This window comes from Cebus imitator, unplaced genomic scaffold, assembly GCF_001604975.1.
Source record: "Cebus imitator isolate Cc_AM_T3 unplaced genomic scaffold, Cebus_imitator-1.0 Scaffold234, whole genome shotgun sequence".
NCBI classification, from domain to species: Eukaryota; Metazoa; Chordata; class Mammalia; order Primates; family Cebidae; genus Cebus; species Cebus imitator.
In genome coordinates, this window is record NW_016107549.1 from 3,330,644 (window position 1) to 3,348,393 (window position 17,750).

The 17,750-nt window shown below is 46.7% G+C and overlaps 1 protein-coding gene across 1 annotated transcript in view; it reads right to left on the reverse strand.

Annotated features, from left to right (window-relative positions):
• The window catches only part of SMARCA4 (SWI/SNF related, matrix associated, actin dependent regulator of chromatin, subfamily a, member 4), a 98,713-nt gene that overhangs the window by 52,834 nt on the left and 28,129 nt on the right, over positions 1–17,750 (reverse strand). Inside the window, exons 9-14 of the mRNA XM_017497770.2 lie at positions 17,313–17,486; positions 15,920–16,087; positions 15,757–15,807; positions 9,144–9,274; positions 8,906–8,963; positions 3,079–3,203 (exon numbers count right to left, since the gene is read on the reverse strand). Of these exons, the coding sequence (XP_017353259.1) occupies positions 3,079–3,203; positions 8,906–8,963; positions 9,144–9,274; positions 15,757–15,807; positions 15,920–16,087; positions 17,313–17,486 (707 nt within the window). The remainder of the gene's footprint in view (positions 1–3,078; positions 3,204–8,905; positions 8,964–9,143; positions 9,275–15,756; positions 15,808–15,919; positions 16,088–17,312; positions 17,487–17,750) is intronic.

Consider the following 17,750-nt stretch of genomic DNA (forward strand, 5'->3'; position numbering starts at 1 on the left):
AAAAAAAAAAAAAAAATTAGGTGGATATGGTGGTGCATGCCTGTAATCCCTGCTACTCAGGAGGCTGAGGTACAAGAATCACTTGAGCCTGTGAGGCAGAGGCTGCAGTAAGCTGAGATCGAGCCACTGTACTCCAGCCTGAAGGAAAGAGCAAGACTCTGTCTCAAAAAAAAAAAAAATGCTGTCACTTGTTACAGCACAGAAAGAGACACTGCATCTAGCCAGATGCTGATCATATAACCCACCTTTCTAATAACAATTCACAAGCCTAAAGGTGAAAAGAAACACAGACTGAGCAGATACATACAAAACCAGAATTGTTAAATGTGGGCAATTCTGTGGTCTAATCTGAACATTTTTCTTTTCTTTTATTACTATTATTATTTTTAAAAGACGGGGTTTCGCCATGTTGGTCAGGCTGGTCTTGAACTCCTGACCTCCGGTGATCCGCCTGCCTTGGCCTTCAAAGTGCTTGGATTATAAGCGTGAGCCACCATGCCCGGCCACATTTTTCTTTTAAAAAGTGACTTTGGCCAAGTGAGGTGGCTCATGCCTGTAATCCCTGCACTTTGGAAGGCAGAGGCAGGCAGATCAGAGGTTAAGAGATTGAGACCATCATGGCCAACATGGTGAAACCCCATCTCTACTAAAAATACAAAAGTTAGCTGGGCACGGTGGCGTACACCTGTAGTTCCAGCTACTCGGGAGGCTAAGGCAGGAGAATCTCTTGAAGCCAGGAGGCAGAGGTTACAGTGAGCCAAGATCGTGCCACTGCACTCCAATCTGGCGACAGAGCAAAACTCTGTCTCAAAAAAAACAAAAAAAGTGACTTTCGACTACCTACATTTATTGCTATGTTAGATATCTATGACCTAACTTTTATCTTTTATTTTATGCCATGCTTTCTGTTCTTATCTCTTACAAACCGTTCATAGTGGCTTCCGTTTTCTTAGCTTAGTGGGTTGTTCCCCTGTATATTTCTTCTGTTGATTTCCAAGTATTCTATCTTCATTCTGGTGTTTGCCTCCATATCTATAGTGTATGTAATACCCTCAATAATTTCTTGCTTTTTTTTTTTGAGATAGACTCTCTGTCTGTTGCCCAGGCTAGAGTGCAATGGTGTGATCTCGGCTCACTGCAGCCTCGTCCTCCCCAGTTCAAGAAATTCTCCTGCCTCAGCCTCCCAAATAGCTGGGATTACAGGTGCCTGCCACCACACCCAGCTAATTTTTGGATTTTTAGTAGAGATGAGGTTTCACCATGTTTGGCCGACTGGTCTACATGTTGGCCACTCCTGATCTTAAGTGATCTGCCTGCAGCAGCCTCCAAAAATGCTGGGATTACAGGCGTGAGCCACGGCACCCGGCCCACTCCTGCTTTTTAACAAAATCCATTAATTCCTTAGCATAAACAATAATGAGATTAGTGTGTTAACTGTGATATGTTTCAGGAGCAAAAGATGAGAAATATAAGCTAAATGCCTGCCACCAAAGGACAGGCTAAGAAAATGAGAATATAACGTAACGCGGTAAGACTCTGCCCACTGAGGACCAGACTGGGAGCACTCTGCACGAACACAGGATCAACTCTGAGAGGGAAGGTTCAGTGAAAATAGCAAGGTGCACACCAGTGTACACTGGAGACATGTATGCAAATGAAAACACAAAAATGGCTGGGCATGGTGGCTCACGCCTGTAATCCCAGCACTTTTGGAGGCCAAGTAGGCAGATCATGAGGTCAGGAGATCAAAACCATCCTGGGCAACATATTGAAACCCCATCTCTACTAAAAATACAAAAAATGGACAGGCACAGTGGCTCACACCTGTAATCCCAGCACTTTGGGAGGCTGATGTGGGTGGATCACAAGGTCAAGAGATCAAGATTATCCTGGCTAACACAGTGAGACCCTATCTGTACTAAAAATACAAAAAATTGCCAGGCGTGGTAGCCCAAGCCTGTAATCCCAGCACTTTGGGAGGCGGAGGCAGGCAGATGACGAGGTCAAAAAGATTGAGACCATATTTACAACACGGTGAAACCCTGTCTCTACTAAAAATACAAAAATTAGCTGCGTGTGGTGGCGCACACACGTAGTCCCAGCAACTCGGGAGGCTGAGGCAGGAAAATCGCTTCAACCTGGGAGGCAGAGGTTAGAGTGAGCCAAGATCGCGCCACTGCATAACAGCCTGAAAACAGAGCAAGACTCCATTTCAAAAAAAAAAAAACACAAAAACTTAGCTGCGTGGTCAGGCGTGGTGGCTCATGCCTGTAATCCCAGCATTTTGGGAGGTCGGGGCGGGCAGATCACCTGAGGTCAGGAGTTGGAGACTACCTACCCTGACGAACATGGAGAAACCGCGTCTGTACTAAAAATACAAAATTAGCCGGGCATGGAGGCGCATGCCTGTAATCCTAGCTACTCAGGAGGCTGAGGCAGGAGAATCGCTTGAACCTGGGAGGCGGAGGTTGCAGTGAGCCAAGATCACGCTATTGCACTCCAGACTGGGCAACAAGAGCGAAACTTCATTTAAAAAAAAAAATATTAGCTGGGTGTGATGGCGCATATCTGTAATCCCACCTACTCGGTATGTTGAGGCAGGAGAATTACTTGAACCTCTGGAGGTTGCAGTGAGCCGAGATTGTGCCATTGCACTCCAGCTTGGGTAACAGAATGAGACCTCGTCTCAAAAAAAAATAAAGATAAAAAATAAAGACAAAAATATGCACATTTTGCTTGCTAATGCAGAGAGCATCTCTGGAAGATGACACACGAGGCTCAAAAGTTTCCCCAGAAAGGGCAGTGGACAGGGAGGGAACTGGGGGGTGGGGAGGGCTTCTGCCGCACACCCAACTGTACCTCATAAGCATATGGTGAACCCTGTGAATGCATTTGTTCTATTAAATCCCTATCAAATACATAAAATGTGAAGTAAACAAATTTGGTCTCTGTGGTTCCACAGTGGCAAGCTGGCTGGACAGTGCTGAATGTCATCTAGTGACAGGCTGGGATTCTAGCCACTCCCACCAGCGCCACCTCACAGGAAGCTGGCACAGAACAGAGCGTGTTGCGACCCCTTACTCAATGATGTGCCTTGCGTCCACCTCAGAGACGTCGTCACTGTCTGGATCTGGAATCTTCTTCTTCTCCTCCACGGGCAGGGTGGGAGGCTGCGCTGCCTGTGGCTGCTCCTCCTCCTCCTCCTACCAAGAGACAAGCCTGTGTCATTTCAGTTCATCCCCCACAGAGGGGGGATGGGGCTCCCATGGAAAGAACGTCATTTTAGAAGCAAGTGATCTTCTAGCAACCCTCACCTCCTCTACCTATCCTGGAATATGTGATGTTTGTTATTTACATCTTCCTTTTAAATTATTTATTATTTTTTAAAAATATACGGGAGTCTCACTATGTTGCCCAGATGGCTTCAAACTCCTGGGTTCAAGTGATCCTCCTGCCTCAGCCTCCCCAGTAGCTAGAAATACAGATATGCTCCACCATTCCGAACTCAAATTTTTAAAATTTTTGTAGATATGGGGTCTTGCTATGTTGTCCGGGCTCAAACTCCTGGCTCAAGCAATCCTCTTGCCTCTCCCAGTAGCTGAGACTACAGGCAAATGCCACCACACACGCTACATCTTTTAATGTTCAGTAAATCGGTTTTTTGTCGTTGTTTTGGGGGACACATAGGGTCTTGCTGTCACTCAGGCTAGAGTGCAGTGGCACTATCTCAGCTCACTGCCACCTCTACCTCCTGGACTCAAGCGATCCTCCCACCTCAGCCTCTCGAGTAGCTGGGACCACAGGTGTGCACTGCCACACTCAGCTAAATGTTTTTATATTTTTGGTCAAGGCAGGGACTCACTACGTTGCCCAGGCTGGTCTCAAATTCCTGAGCTCAAGAATCTGCCTGCCTCAGCCTCCCAAACTGCTGGGATTATAGGTGTGAGCCACCGCACCCCACCCCAACACCTCTTCGTAAGGCTGTCTCAGGGTATTTTGTACTTTTGTTACTAATTAGAAGTAGATTCCATATCCCTCCTACCCCTATTACACAATGAACATTACAGATTTATTCTCTGCTAACCTACTAAAGCAGTTTTTCAGTTAATTCTCTTGGATTTCCTACATATTAAATATCTTAGAGCCTGCGACCATGCCCAGCTAATTTTTTTTTTTTTTTTTTTTTGAGACAGAGTTTCACTCTTGTTACCCAGGCTGGAATGCAATGGCGCGATCTCGGCTCACCGCAACCTCCTCCTCCTGGGTTCAGATAATTCTCCTGCCTCAGCCTCCTGAGTAGCTGGGATTACAGGCACGCGCCACCATGCCCAGCTAATTTTTTTTTGTATTTTTAGTAGAGACGGGGTTTCACCATGTTGACCAGGATGGTCTCGATCTCTTGACCTCGTGATCCACCTGCCTCGGCCTCCCAAAGTGCTGGGATTACAGGCTTGAGCCACCGCGCCCGGCCCTGCCCAGCTAATTTTTGTATTTTTTAGTAGAGACAGGGTTTCATGATGTTGGCAGGCTGGTCTTGAACTCCTGACCTCAGGTAATCAACCTGTCTCAGCCTCCAAAAGTGCCTGAATTATAGGCATGAGCCACCATGCCCAACCTTAAATGTCTTAAAGCCAACTTTCAATGTTTATTGCTTGTAATTTACTTCCAGCTTTACGGACAAGTCTCAACCATCTACGGTATGTCTAATAATACTGGCAACAATTGGTTTCTCGGTTCACTGAAAGTTATCTATGAACTTGTTTAAGCATTAATGTTGTGCCATGTATGGCTTTCCAACCTTCACTGGGATTTTGCATAACACATATTGATAAAATACACATGAATGCATTTGCTTACCTTAAACTATTTTTATATCCCCATTTAAATCATACAAACACACCATAGTAGATTGTTCCCCCATCTGTAACAGAACTGCTACAAAGCTTTACAAATATGATCTATAATTAATCTGTTACATCATTCCAGTGAAAAGCCAATGGGATGTCCCTTGGATCACAAAAAACGATTTATAGATCACTTGGAATAAACACGTGGTAATCACACCGACATTTTAGGCAAGAAACCAGAGCTGGTAGATATCCTGGAATTAAATGAGGTGGGAGACTTCTGGCTAAAGCCAAATCAGGAGGTGGGCAAATTTCTTCCCCAAAAAGCAACTTTAAAGCTGGACAAATTAACAAAGTGACCATTTCAGAGCTCAGGGAGTTGACCAAAGGTCTACTAGTATTAGTAAACCTTGAAAAACTGAACTTCTGGTAGGAAGAGTGGGAGTCTATAGCTCTTTTACTGGGGGCCACTTTCACCTCTTCTACCTCATAGCTCCAGACACACGAAGGTCTTATGGCAGGCTGGAGAGGGGGGCAGGCTGTGAGGCTTGGCAGTGAGGTGGAAGGGGCTCAGTCACTTGTAGAAGGAAGCAATGCCCACGCCCAATGGCACTACCAATGCAGGTGAGATCAGCCGTAAGGAAAAGTATATAATTGGCTGAGTCTGTGCCCTTGCACAGAGATGGCAAAGGATCCAGTAGAGCACAAGTGCCAGGGAGAACCCGACAACGGCCCGAATATAAAATGCACCTCCTCATACCACTGAACCAGCAGCAGAAGAAGGCAGGTGTCTGAGCATAAATTGTGCCCAATCTTCAGATGACCACAAAGTGATGAAGAAACACTGCCTGCCCCTAATGATTCAGGGAAAAAAAAATAAGGAAGAGACAACCAAAAATTATTTAAAAGAAACACATACAAATCCTCATTACTATAGCAGTAAGAAAAAAAAGGAAAAGAAGAAGAATTGAGCAAATACAGCAGAGGCCACACACACTGTATGGGAACCAGATTTCACAGACTTAGACCCAGGAAATTACTAAACAGACAAGATGCCACCACAACCTCTCAGGGGTAAAAGTCAGACTCAGGGTAGCTAAAGTAGGCTTCAACTAAACACAAAGAAGAGGTAAGAAAAAAAAAAAAAAAAGAAAAAAAAAAAAAAAGAAAAAAAAAAAAAAAAAAATAAAAAAAAAAAAAAAAAAAAAAAAAAAGGAGAGTATGATATATACTCAAGAGGAAAAAAACCGGTATACTGTCCCTGTTCTCAGATGTTGGAATTCACATACAAAGTCTTTTGAAGCAGCTAGGATTCTAAATATATTCAGAGCAATCATAAATACATTCATAGAATTAAAGGAAACCTTGTTTAATTTAAGCACAATGAACCAACAAATACAGAATTTCAATAGAAGACTGAAATCATAAGCTTCCCAAATTTGATGAAAAACTTAACTATCCATAAAAGCAGCTGAACAAACCCTAAAGAGAATAAATACAATATATTTCACAGTCAAACCACTACAAGCCAAGACAAAGAAAATCTGAAGAGCAGAAAGAGAAAAAGGAATCATCATGAAATAAAGAGGGGCAACAATACAATTAATGGCTAAATTCTAAACCGAACCAAGATCAGAAAGGAGCAGAATGACATGTTCAAAGTGCTAAAAGGAAAACAAAAACCAGCCTCTCAAATGAGAATTCTATGTTCAGCAAACCTACCCTTCCCAAAATGAAGGCTAAAGAGATCCAATCTTTCCAAGATGCAAATGGATTGACAGAAAGTATTGCTAGCAGACATGCCTTATGAAAAAATATTATCCCAGCACTTTGGGAGGCCGAGGCAGGCAGATCACCTGAGGCCAGATGTTCGAGACCAGCCTGGCCAACACAGTGACACCCTGTATCTACTAAAAATACACAAATTAGCCAGGCATGGAGGTATACACCTGTAATCTCAGCTACTCATGAGGCTGAGGTAGGAGAATCACTTGAACCCAGGAGGTGGAGACTGTAGTGAGCTGAGATCTCACCACTGCCCTCCAGCCTGAGACAGAGCAAGACTCCGTCCCAAAAAAGAAAAATTATTATAAGAAATCTTCTAAACTAAAAAAGGGCACAAAAGTAGACAACAGTGCAAATTACAGGATGAAATAAAAAACACTGAAAATTCTAACTACAGTATAGGAGATTCTTCCTTTTTTTTTTTGAGATGGAGTTTCACTCTTGCTGCCCAGGCTGGAGTACAATGGTGCGATCTCGGCTCACTGCAACCTCCGCCTCCTGGGTTCAAGCAATTCTCCAGCCTCAGCCTCCTGAGTAGCTGGGACTACAGGCATGTGCCACCATGCCCAGCTAATTTTTTTTGTATTTTTAGTAGAGATGGGATTTCATCATGTTGACCAGGATGGTCTCGATCTCTTGACCTTGTGATCCACCTGCCTCGGCCTTCCAAAGTGCTGGGATTATAGGCGTGAGCCACTGCACCCGGCCCAGTATAGAAGGTTCTATAAATATATCTTCCCTTATTTGTTCTCTACTAACATCTTTAAAATCAACAGATTGTGTAAAATGCTGATTTTAAGACTGTACTGCAGGGTTTATTCTATACAGAGAGGTAAAGCTGTGACCATAACAGCACAAAGGAAAGGGGAGAGAATAGAGTTACACTGGAGCAAAATTTATTTTACTCGAATTAAGTTAGCATTAATCTGATGTACACTGTGGTAAGTTAAGATGCATACCGCAGGCCTGGCGTGGTGGCTCACACCCGTAATCCGAGCACTTTGGGAGGCCAAGGCAGGCGGATCAAGAGCTCAGGAGATGGAGACCATCCTGGCCAACACAGTGAAACCCCATCTCTATTAAAAACACCAAAAAAATTAGCCAGGTGTGGTGGCATGAACCTGTAGTCCCAGCCACTCAGGGGGCTGAGGCAGGAGAATCACTTGAACCCGGGCGGTGGAGGCTGCAGTGATCCGAGATTGCACCACTGCACTCCAGCCTGGGCGACAGACTGAGACTCACTATCAAAGAAAAAAAAAGGCACTGTAAAAATAAGAATCTAAAAAAAACAAAATGGTACACTAAAAAATAATATTAAGCACGAAAGAAAGCAGTAAAGGAGAAACAAAATCAGGAGACACATAGAAAAGAAACAGGAAATGTAAGCCCAATCACATCAGAAATTACAGTAAATATAAATGGTCTTAGAAACTCAGTCAAAAAGCAGTCACTATCATACTAGCTGAAAATGCAAAACCCATATGCTGTTTTAGATTCAAAGAAACAGGTTGAAAGTAAAAGAATGGGAAAAGATGTACCATGCAAACAATAACCACAAGAGGCTAGAGTGACGAAGACAGAACAGACTTTAAAACAAGAAATAACACTGGAGGCCAGACACGCTGGCTCACACCTGTAATCCCAGTACTTTGGGAGGCTCAGATGGGTGGATAACCTGAAGTCAGTAGTTCGAGACCAGCCTGGCCAACCTGGTGGAACCCCATCTCTACTAAAAATATTTTGAAAATAAGACAAGTGTGTGGCAGGCACCTGTAATCTCAGCTACTCCGGAGGCTATGGCAGGAGAACCACTTGAACCTGGGAGGCAAAGGTTGCAGTGAGCCAAGATCGCGCCATTGCACTCCAGGTGAAGTCTCAAAAAAAAAAAAAAAAAAGTGGCTCACACCTGCAATTTCAGCATTTTGAGAGGCCAAGGCAGGCGGATCACAAGGTTAGGAGGTCAAAACCATCCTGGCTAACATGGTGAAACCCTGTCTCTACTAAAAATACAAAAAAATTAGCTGAGTTTTTTTTTTTTTTTTTAAATGTAATGCAACTGATTTAATTTAAAATGGAAACAGCGACATGTCACCAAAAGCTGACCTACTGGATAACACAGCTCTAAAGCACCGACTTCAGCCAGGCCTGGGCCTCAGCTGTTCCCTGCCCTGCAAGACGCCAAGCCAGGGCAGAAGGGGGTCACAGCACACAGGGTAGAAGTCACTGCCAGCGGGCACTGGGAGCTTTGAAAGAGCCAGGAAATGCACTCTTACCTCTTCCTCTTCTTCTGAGCCACTTTCTTCACTATCAGACCTCGGAGCTACCTCATACCTAGAAAAAAATATAAGGGCTTTCATATAAATCGGCTCAGACCCAGCAGAATTCACTTTTCCTAGCAAACCAGCCAGGGATCCAAATAAAAGTAAAATCACCCCTAGCTGCCACCTCCCTGGAATAAGGCCCACTGAGGACTTGGGATCCCAACTGTCTGGAATGAAAGGCCCAACTCACCCCGGGTTCATTTCCAGCCAGGCCTCCAGTTGCCCAGCTTTGGGGGCGTCTGTGCCCGTGAGGATCTTCCCGCTCTCCACGTGGATCACTTTCACCGGGAGGTCGCTCATCTGGCTGGTCTCATCCAGAGGCTAAAAAAGAGTCATCCATATGACATTGAGGTTGCAGGGCCTTCAGATCAACGGTTTACAGAGGTCAGGGTGGGAACTGCCCACTCAACTCTATACACTCACCTCTAAATACATGCAAACATGGCCAGTGGTGGTGACAATGGACAAACTGTACATTCAGTAATTCAGTAAAAATATATAACCCATGAATCTTGACTAAGCGGCACTTGTTTCTTTAAGGTAACTGACATGTACATTGTAATTTTCAAACAGTCCAGACAGTCACACAGTTGAAAATTCGGGCCAGGCTGGTCTCAAACTCCTGGTTTCATGTGACCCACCTGCCCTGGCTTCACAAAGTGTTGGGATTCCAGGCATGACTACTATGCCCAGCCCATTTTTTTTTTTTTTTTTTTAAAGAAAACTGAAGAGTATAACGTGGGTGCTCCCCCTTCTCCTGTTCTCCAGCCTAAGTTTTTCTCTTCAGAGGCGTCCACTGGTATCCGATTCCTGTACATCCTTCCAGATCAATTCCATGGGTAAAAAACAAGGACTCGCCGGGCGCGGTGGCTCACGCCTGTAATCCCAGCACTTTGGGAGGCCGAAGCAGGTGGATCACGAGGTCAAGAGATCGAGACCATCCTGGTCAACATGGTGAAACCCCGTCTCTACTAAAAATACAGAAAATTAGCTGGGCATGGCGGCGCATGCCTGTAATCCCAGCTACTCAGGAGGCTGAGGCAGGAGAATTGCCTGAACCCAGGAGGCGGAGGTTGCGGTGAGCTGAGATCGCGCCATTGCACTCCAGCCTGGGTAACAAGAGTGAAACTCCGTCTCAAAAAAAAAAAAAAGAAACAAGGACTCAGATGTTTCCACTTTCTCCCTGTTTTTTATACTTACGGCTATACTAATTCACATTCTTTGGGTCTTGATTTTATTTTACCCAACTTATACTCTATTTGTAGATTTCATCAGGAGTCCTCATTTATTTGTTAAAAAGCTAACTGGAATATTTCAAAAATAAGTTCCTTTTAGCAACAAATATGAAACTCCACCTGCTGATATTCAATGGATAAACATAACATTTCCTCCTTGATTCTTTTTTTTTTTTTTTAGATGGGGTTTCACCATGTTGGTCAGGCTGGTCTTGAACTCCTGACCTCAGGTGATCCACCCACTTTGGCCTCCAAAGTGCCTGGATTACAGGCGTGAGCCACCACGCCCGGCCCATTGATTCTTTTATATTTCCTAGAGAAAACTTCCAGAATGAGGACAAAGTTCTTGGTTTAAATTTTGGTTTTTATCTTCCAGAAATTTGTAACTACCTGCAAAACTACTACACTCACTGTCAAAGCCTTCCACAGAGTGGAGGGATATCAATCAGTCTCTACACGTTAAAGGTCACTCTCAGAGCAGCCACCACAAAGGGTCACAGCAACCCCTTACCCCAACAATGGGCTCTGCAGGCTGCCTCAATTGGGGACTTTCAACTCTGCATTCTCTCTGGGATCACTGGGGGAAGCAGTCAAAGATGCTGATTGTGAAATGCTTCCCCCACACCCAAAACTCTGATTGAACTGCTCTGGAGTGAGGCTTGAGCATCCTCACTTTTTTAAAATTTTTAATTTACTTTATATTTTTTGGAGATAGGTCTCACTATATTACACAGGCTCGTTATACTGGTCATTCACAGGTGTAATCATAGTCTCAAAGCCCCAGGCTCGCCGGGCACAGTGGCTCAAGTCTGTAATCCCAGCACTTTGGGAGGCCGAGGTGGGTGGATCATAAGGTCAAGAGATCGAGACCATCCTGGTCAAAATGGTGAAACCCCATCTCTACTAAAAATACACAACGTTAGCTGGGTATGGTGGCGCATGCCTGTAATCCCAGCTACTCAGGAGGTTGAGGCAGGAGAATTGCCTGAACTCAGGAGGCGGAGGTTGCAGTGAGCCGAGATCGCGCCATTGCACTCCAGCCTGGATAACAAGAGTGAAACTCCGTCTCAAAAAAAAAAAAAAAAAAAAAAACCCCAGGCTCAAGTGATCCTCTTACCTCTAGCTCCCAAGCAGCTGAGACCACAAGTACACAACACCATGCCCAGGAAATTATTTTATTTTTTGTAGAGACAGAGTCTCCCTATGTTGCCCAGGCTGGCCTTGAATTTCTGGACTCTAGCAATCCTCCCATCTCAGCCTCCTGAGCAGCTGCAACTACAGGCACATGACTTCACACCCTGCTACTACTTAGAAAAAGCTCCCTGGAGGATCACTTGAGCCCAGGATGTCGAGGCTGTTGTAAACCATGACCTCACCACTGGACTCCAGCCTGGGCAACAGAGAGAGAGAAAGACACCCTGTCTCAAATGATAGTAATAACAACAACAGAGCGCTCCCCAGGTGACTAGAACATACAACAGAGTCTGAGTACCACTGGCTGAGAACAAGGAAAATCCACCACCAGCAGCAAGTGTCAGTGCCTGTTATCAACTCTTAACAGGACGAGCAGCCACAGCAGGACTGAGCACAAGTTCCTGAGCTGCACTCTCCCACTTGATGACATTTTTCTTGAGTCCTCCAGATGGCTCTAGAACTGTGACACAGAACTGGCTGACAGAGACTCTGTCTGAAGTAATAATAACAAAAAGCTCCCCAGGCTGGAGTGCAGTAATAGAAATGCAATACACTGCATCCTGGACCTCCTGGGCTCAAGTGATCCTCCCACCTCAGCCTTTCAAGCAGCTGGAACAACAGGTGTGTGCCACCAAGACTAGCCAATTTTTTGTAGAGATAAGGTTTCACTACATTGCTCAGGCTGTTTTCAAACTCCTGGGCTCAAGCGATCCACCTACCTCAGCATCCCAAACTGCTGGGATTACAGGTGTGAGCCACCACGACTGGCCCCAGGTAACTTCTTTTTTTGAGACAGAATCTGTCTCTGTCACCCAGGCTGGAGCGCAGTGGCTGTGAACCTGACTCACTGCAACCTCCACCTCCCAGGTTCAAGTGATTCTCCTGCCTCAGCCTCCCAAGTAGCTGGGAGTACAAGGTGTGCATCACCATGCTCGGCTAATTTTTTGTATCTTTTAGTAGAGATGGGGTTTCACTATGTTGGCCAGGCTGGTCTTGAACTCTTGACCTCAGGTGATCCACCCTCCTTGGCCTCCCAAAGTGCTGAGTTTACAGGCGTGAGCCACCGCATGCAGCCCCAAAAACTTCTGAACACAGTATTTGGACCATATACCCTGGGGTGGAGGAACTCTATAAACACTGGACTCTAGCTAGGAGGCTTCTGCATAGAGGTGCCCATTAGCACTGTGGAATGTACTTTCTATGTATTCTAGCATGGAGCAGATAAGTAACCCTATTGCTGCTAATGGAAATCAGGTTCCTGATTTTAGAATTACGGAATGGGGGAAAGGATAAAATTAACCCTGTGCTGTTGGATTAAAATTGGGAGGTGTCAGTATAACCTCAAGATTTTTTTTGAGATAGGGTCTCACTGTCTTGACCAGGCAGGAGTGCAATGGTGAGATCACAGCTCACTGCAGCCTCAAACTCTTGGACTCAAGTGATCCTCCCACTTTGGCCTTCCAAAGTACTGGGAATACAGGCATGAGCCACCATGCTCAGACAAGAGTTTTAATATATACAAGGAATAATGCAGATACTCAACTATTTCCCAGATCTGGCTGCTGAGCGGGCCTAGAGGCAATGATGTCCCACTAGAAGGGGGCACCCTCAAAGTCAGATCTTGGCATCTAAATATTATTCTGTAATAAAAGGATATCTAGCTGGCACAGTGGCTCATCCCTGCAATCCTAGCACTTTGGGAGGCTAAGGCAGGCAGGTCGCTTGAGCTCAGGAGTTCGAGACCAGCATGGGCAACATGCCGAAACCCTGTCTCTACAAAAAATACAGAAAACATAGCCAGGCATGGTGGCATGTGACTGTAGCCACAGCTATTGAGAAGGCTGAGGTGGGAGGATCACTTCAGTCCAGGAGGTTGAGGCTACAGTGACCCATGATCGCACCAGCCACACACTCCAGCCTAGGTGACACAAGGAGACCGCGTCTTGGAAGAAAAAAAAAAAAAAGGCCCGTCGTGGTGGCTCCCGTCTGTAATCCCAGTACTTTGGGAGGCCAAGGTGGGTAGATCACAAGGTCAAGAGATTAAGACCATCCTGGCCAACATGATGAAACCCCGTCTCTACTAAAAATATAAAAATTAGCTGGGTGTGGTGGCGCACACCTGTAGTCCCAGCTGGAATCGCTAGAACCTGAAGGCAGAGGTTGCAGTGAGCCAAGATCATGTCACTGCACTCCAGCCTGGCAATGCAGCGAGACTCCGTCTCAAAAAAAAATAAAGGGAACGAAGACTCCCTGGAGTCTTGGCTGGCTCCAGGCGGCTCAGCAGGGAAAGCAGAAGCTAAGCCTTGTGAGGAAGGAAGTGCTGCAGGGATGGTAGGCATACGCCAAAAGCAAACAGGGGCCAATGTCAAGGAGCAACTACTGGCTAAACCTTAATCACCAAAAGAAATCATTTTACAGGATTAGAATCCATTCATTCGACGTTTTAAACAAGAATCCATGAGTCTACACCAGGGGTTGGCAGGCCATGGCCCACAGGTCAAACAGGAGTAAAGAGAAAGGTTTTTCTACTATGGAAAAACAAATATATCAATGCAGAAGGAACAATGGAACTAAAAATCATCATCCTGAAACAAACACAGCAAAAACAGATACAGGGAAAAAAAAAAAGATACTAAAAGGGGGATTAGCTCGAATTTTGAGGAGTTACAACACAGTTACAAAGTCTCAAGTATCTCCCTACTTACTGAGTACAAAAGAAAAAAACAGTAACTGGACAGTGGTGGATCTCTTGGCAGACACCAAGGGTTCAAAGTCAGCATCACCAGTGACCTTGTTTATGAACCTACGCCATGCACTCCCTGATGCCCTGAAAGGGATCCAGGGCCATGGTAGAGGTCTGCCTGCCAGAGACACATAACCTGAATCTAATCACAAGGAACATTAGACAAACCACAATCTAGAGCCACTGGGTGACACAGCTGGCCTGAAGACAAGCATGGTGGCTCACACCTGTAATCACAGCCTTTGGAAGACCAAGGTGGGAGAATCACTTGAGCCCAGGAGTTCGAGACCAGCCTGGGAAACATGGCGAGACCCCATCTATGCAAACTTCCCCCCGAGCCCCCGCACACACACAAGGAGTTATTTAAGATCAAAGCTGGCAGGGCGTGGTGGCTCATGCCTGTAATCCCAGCACTTTGGGCGGCCGAGGCAGACGGAATACGAGGTCAGGAGTTCGAGACCAGCCTGGCCAACAACGTGAGACGCTGTCTCTATTAAAAATACAAAAATCAGGCCGGGCGCGGTGGCTCAAGCCTGTAATCCCAGCACTTTGGGAGGCCAAGGCGGGTGGATCACGAGGTCAAGAGATCGAGACCATCCTGGTCAACACGGTGAAACCCCGTCTCTACTAAAAATACAAAAAATTAGCTGGGCATGGTGGCGTGTGCCTGTAATCCCAGCGACTCAGGAGGCTGAGGCAGGAGAATTGCCTGAACCCAGGAGGCGGAGGTTGCGGTGAGCCGAGATCGCGCCATTGCACTCCAGCCTGGGTAACAAGAGCGAAACTCCGTCTCAAAAAAATACAAAAATCAGCCAGGCTTGGTGGTGGATGCCTATAATCCCAGCTACTCAGGAGGCTGAGGCAAGAGAATTGCTTGCACTCGGGGGATGGAGGCTGCAGAGAGCCGAGATTTCGCCACTTCACTCTAGCGTGGGCAAAAAAAAAAAGGTGTGGTGGTGGATGCCTATAATCCCAGCTACTCAGGAGGCTGAGGCAAGAGAATTGCTTGCACTCGGGGGATGGAGGCTGCAGAGAGCCGAGATTTCGCCACTTCACTCTAGCGTGGGCAAAAGAGCAAAACTCCATCTCAAAAACAAAACAAAACAAAACAAAAAGCTGGGTGTGGTGGGGCATGCCTATAGTCCCAGCTACTCGGAAGGGTAGGATCACTTGAGCCCAGGAGGTTGAGGCTGCAGTTAGCTAGCTGTGAGCCACTGCAGTCCAGCCTGGGTGACAGAAAGACTCTGTCTCAAAGAAACAAAACAAAACACAAATAAGAAATAAGAATAAAAAGAAAAAAAAAGCAACACACAAAACTTGAAAATGGAAACTCTGGGTAAAGAACACACAGGACATCTCTGGACGGTCCTTGTGCCTCTCCTGCAGGTCGGACATTACAGTAAAACCTGAAAGATGAATAATGCATCAAATGCATAGAAAAAGGCCTTGGAGAAAACACAGCATGTGGGATTGAGGGGCGGGTGGGATGGGGGTCAGAGGACACGCTGGGATTCTCACCACCATCATATATCGTTGTTCGTCATTTTAAAAGAATACAGGTTTTAAAGTTTGAAACAAACCAGAGCCTCGGGGCTGGGTTGGTACTTCCACAAGAAATCCTGCTTCCTCACCTCACCATCCGGCCCAATAGCAGGTGTCTGTCCTTCTGCGTTTTCTGCCTTCTGGAAATAGAGAGACACGATCAGGCCCTGATCCGCCAGGTGGAGGCTACACAGGCGAAGATGGCCGCCCCCATCCCACTCTGAAGCAGGCACCATGTCAGGCCCAACACACCTTCTTTTTCTTTTTCTTCTTTTTTTCCTTGGCGACCTGAGCGGCCTTGTGCTGCCGCACCAGCTCTGTGAGGTTAGCCACGTACTCGTCTGTCTGCTGCAAGAGGTAGGCCAGGCGCTTGTCCTTCTTCTGGTCGATGAGCTTGCGATACCCCTCCTCATCTTCAGCCTACAGAAGCGTGGGGGTTACGGCAGTGTGGTGGTGCAACGTGCAGGTCTGTGAACACCCACAGCTGGCAAACCCCGAGGGGCACTGAAGGCGTGCGTGGCTCATGCGGGTGGCGTGCCGCCGGCCCTTCACACAGCAATCGACTCCCCATTCAGGAACCATTTCCTCAAAACCTACCAAGGGCTAGGTTCCAAGGGCACCTGCTAGGCAGACAATCCCGCCAGGAGCCATTTACAGAGGCCATCAGCCAGTCCTGTCCTCTCTGCCCACGAAACACACCCCAAATCCAAAGCCTTCTCTCCACCAAGTCCAAGACACATCCCTCTCAATAACGCACACAGCAAGCCCCAACTTTCTAAGAATACATTAGATCACGTCATCCCATGGCCAAAACCCTCCCAGGTGGGGCTCCCCTTCATGATCAGAATTCAATCCAGAGTTCTCCCAATGGTCTGAAATGTCCCACGTCCCACCTGACCCTGTGAGCTCTGACCTCACTTCCTCCAACATGATGCTGTTCTGGGAGCCCAGGGTTACCGGCTGTCCCTGGCATGTGGCTGCCTGCCACCTCAGTCTTTGTTCCCCACTGCCTCGGGTTCCTCTCCTGCCTCTCTGCATTTGTGCATCAGGGCCACCCTTCGGGGCCTCTGTTCTGAGGCCTTCACTTACTACCCTGTCCCTCTCCATTATCCACTTCACCCTCCTCACTTCAGCTGTCACCATCCACTACTCTGTTTCATTTGAGTATCTCCCCCTCAAGCACAAGCAGGAGCCCCAACAAGGGCAGGAAAGTATCCTGCTCTCTTCTGTGTCCCCCACACACAGAGCAGTGCCTGTCCCAGAGCATGCTGTCAATATCTGTCCAGCCAGCGACTTGGCCACAAATACTCAGAGATGTTTATCCTAGCAGTGGGGGAGCTGGATTGCACCACCTGTGGCTTTTACAGAACCAGAGGAGGGGGCACCACTTGCACTTTCCAGAGAAGGCAGAGGAGATGGCTAAGTGGCCTCAGGTCACAGTCACTCTGATGGTCAGAGGGATCAGCAAAGATAAAAAGATCCGAGCCCAGGACTGACTACCAAGTCTATGCCTGCTCTTTCCCTCCGCCCCACCTCTAACTCCAAGCTGTGAAATGACTTGAGGTAACCCTGGGCGAGCAATCCCTGGAGCCCACAACACCAGGTACATGTGTAGAAGGACACACATCAAGAAGGTGGACCATACCATGAGCCTCCGCATGCGCTCCTTCTCGATCCGCTCATTCTCTTTCTTCTGCTCCCGCTCCGTGTTGGCGTGGTAAGTGGCCACTGCCTTGGTGAGCTTCTGAATTTTGCCTGTGACCGATCTGTGATATTCCTTGAAATCCTTGGCATGCTGGAGAATGCTATTGAGGTATTCCTGCAGGAACGCACGAAAGAGAAGGCTGACCACTCAGCAGCAAGGGGAACATGTCTCCCCACAAGGCTTGTTTAAAACCTAGAATATCGGGCCGGGCGCAGTGGCTCAATCAAGCCTGTAATCCCAGCACTTTGGGAGGCCGAGGCAGGTGGATCACGAGGTCAAGAGATCTAGACCATCCTGGTCAACACGGTGAAACCCCGTCTCTACTAAAAATACAAAAAATCAGCTGGGCATGGTGGTGCATGCCTGTAATCCCAGCTA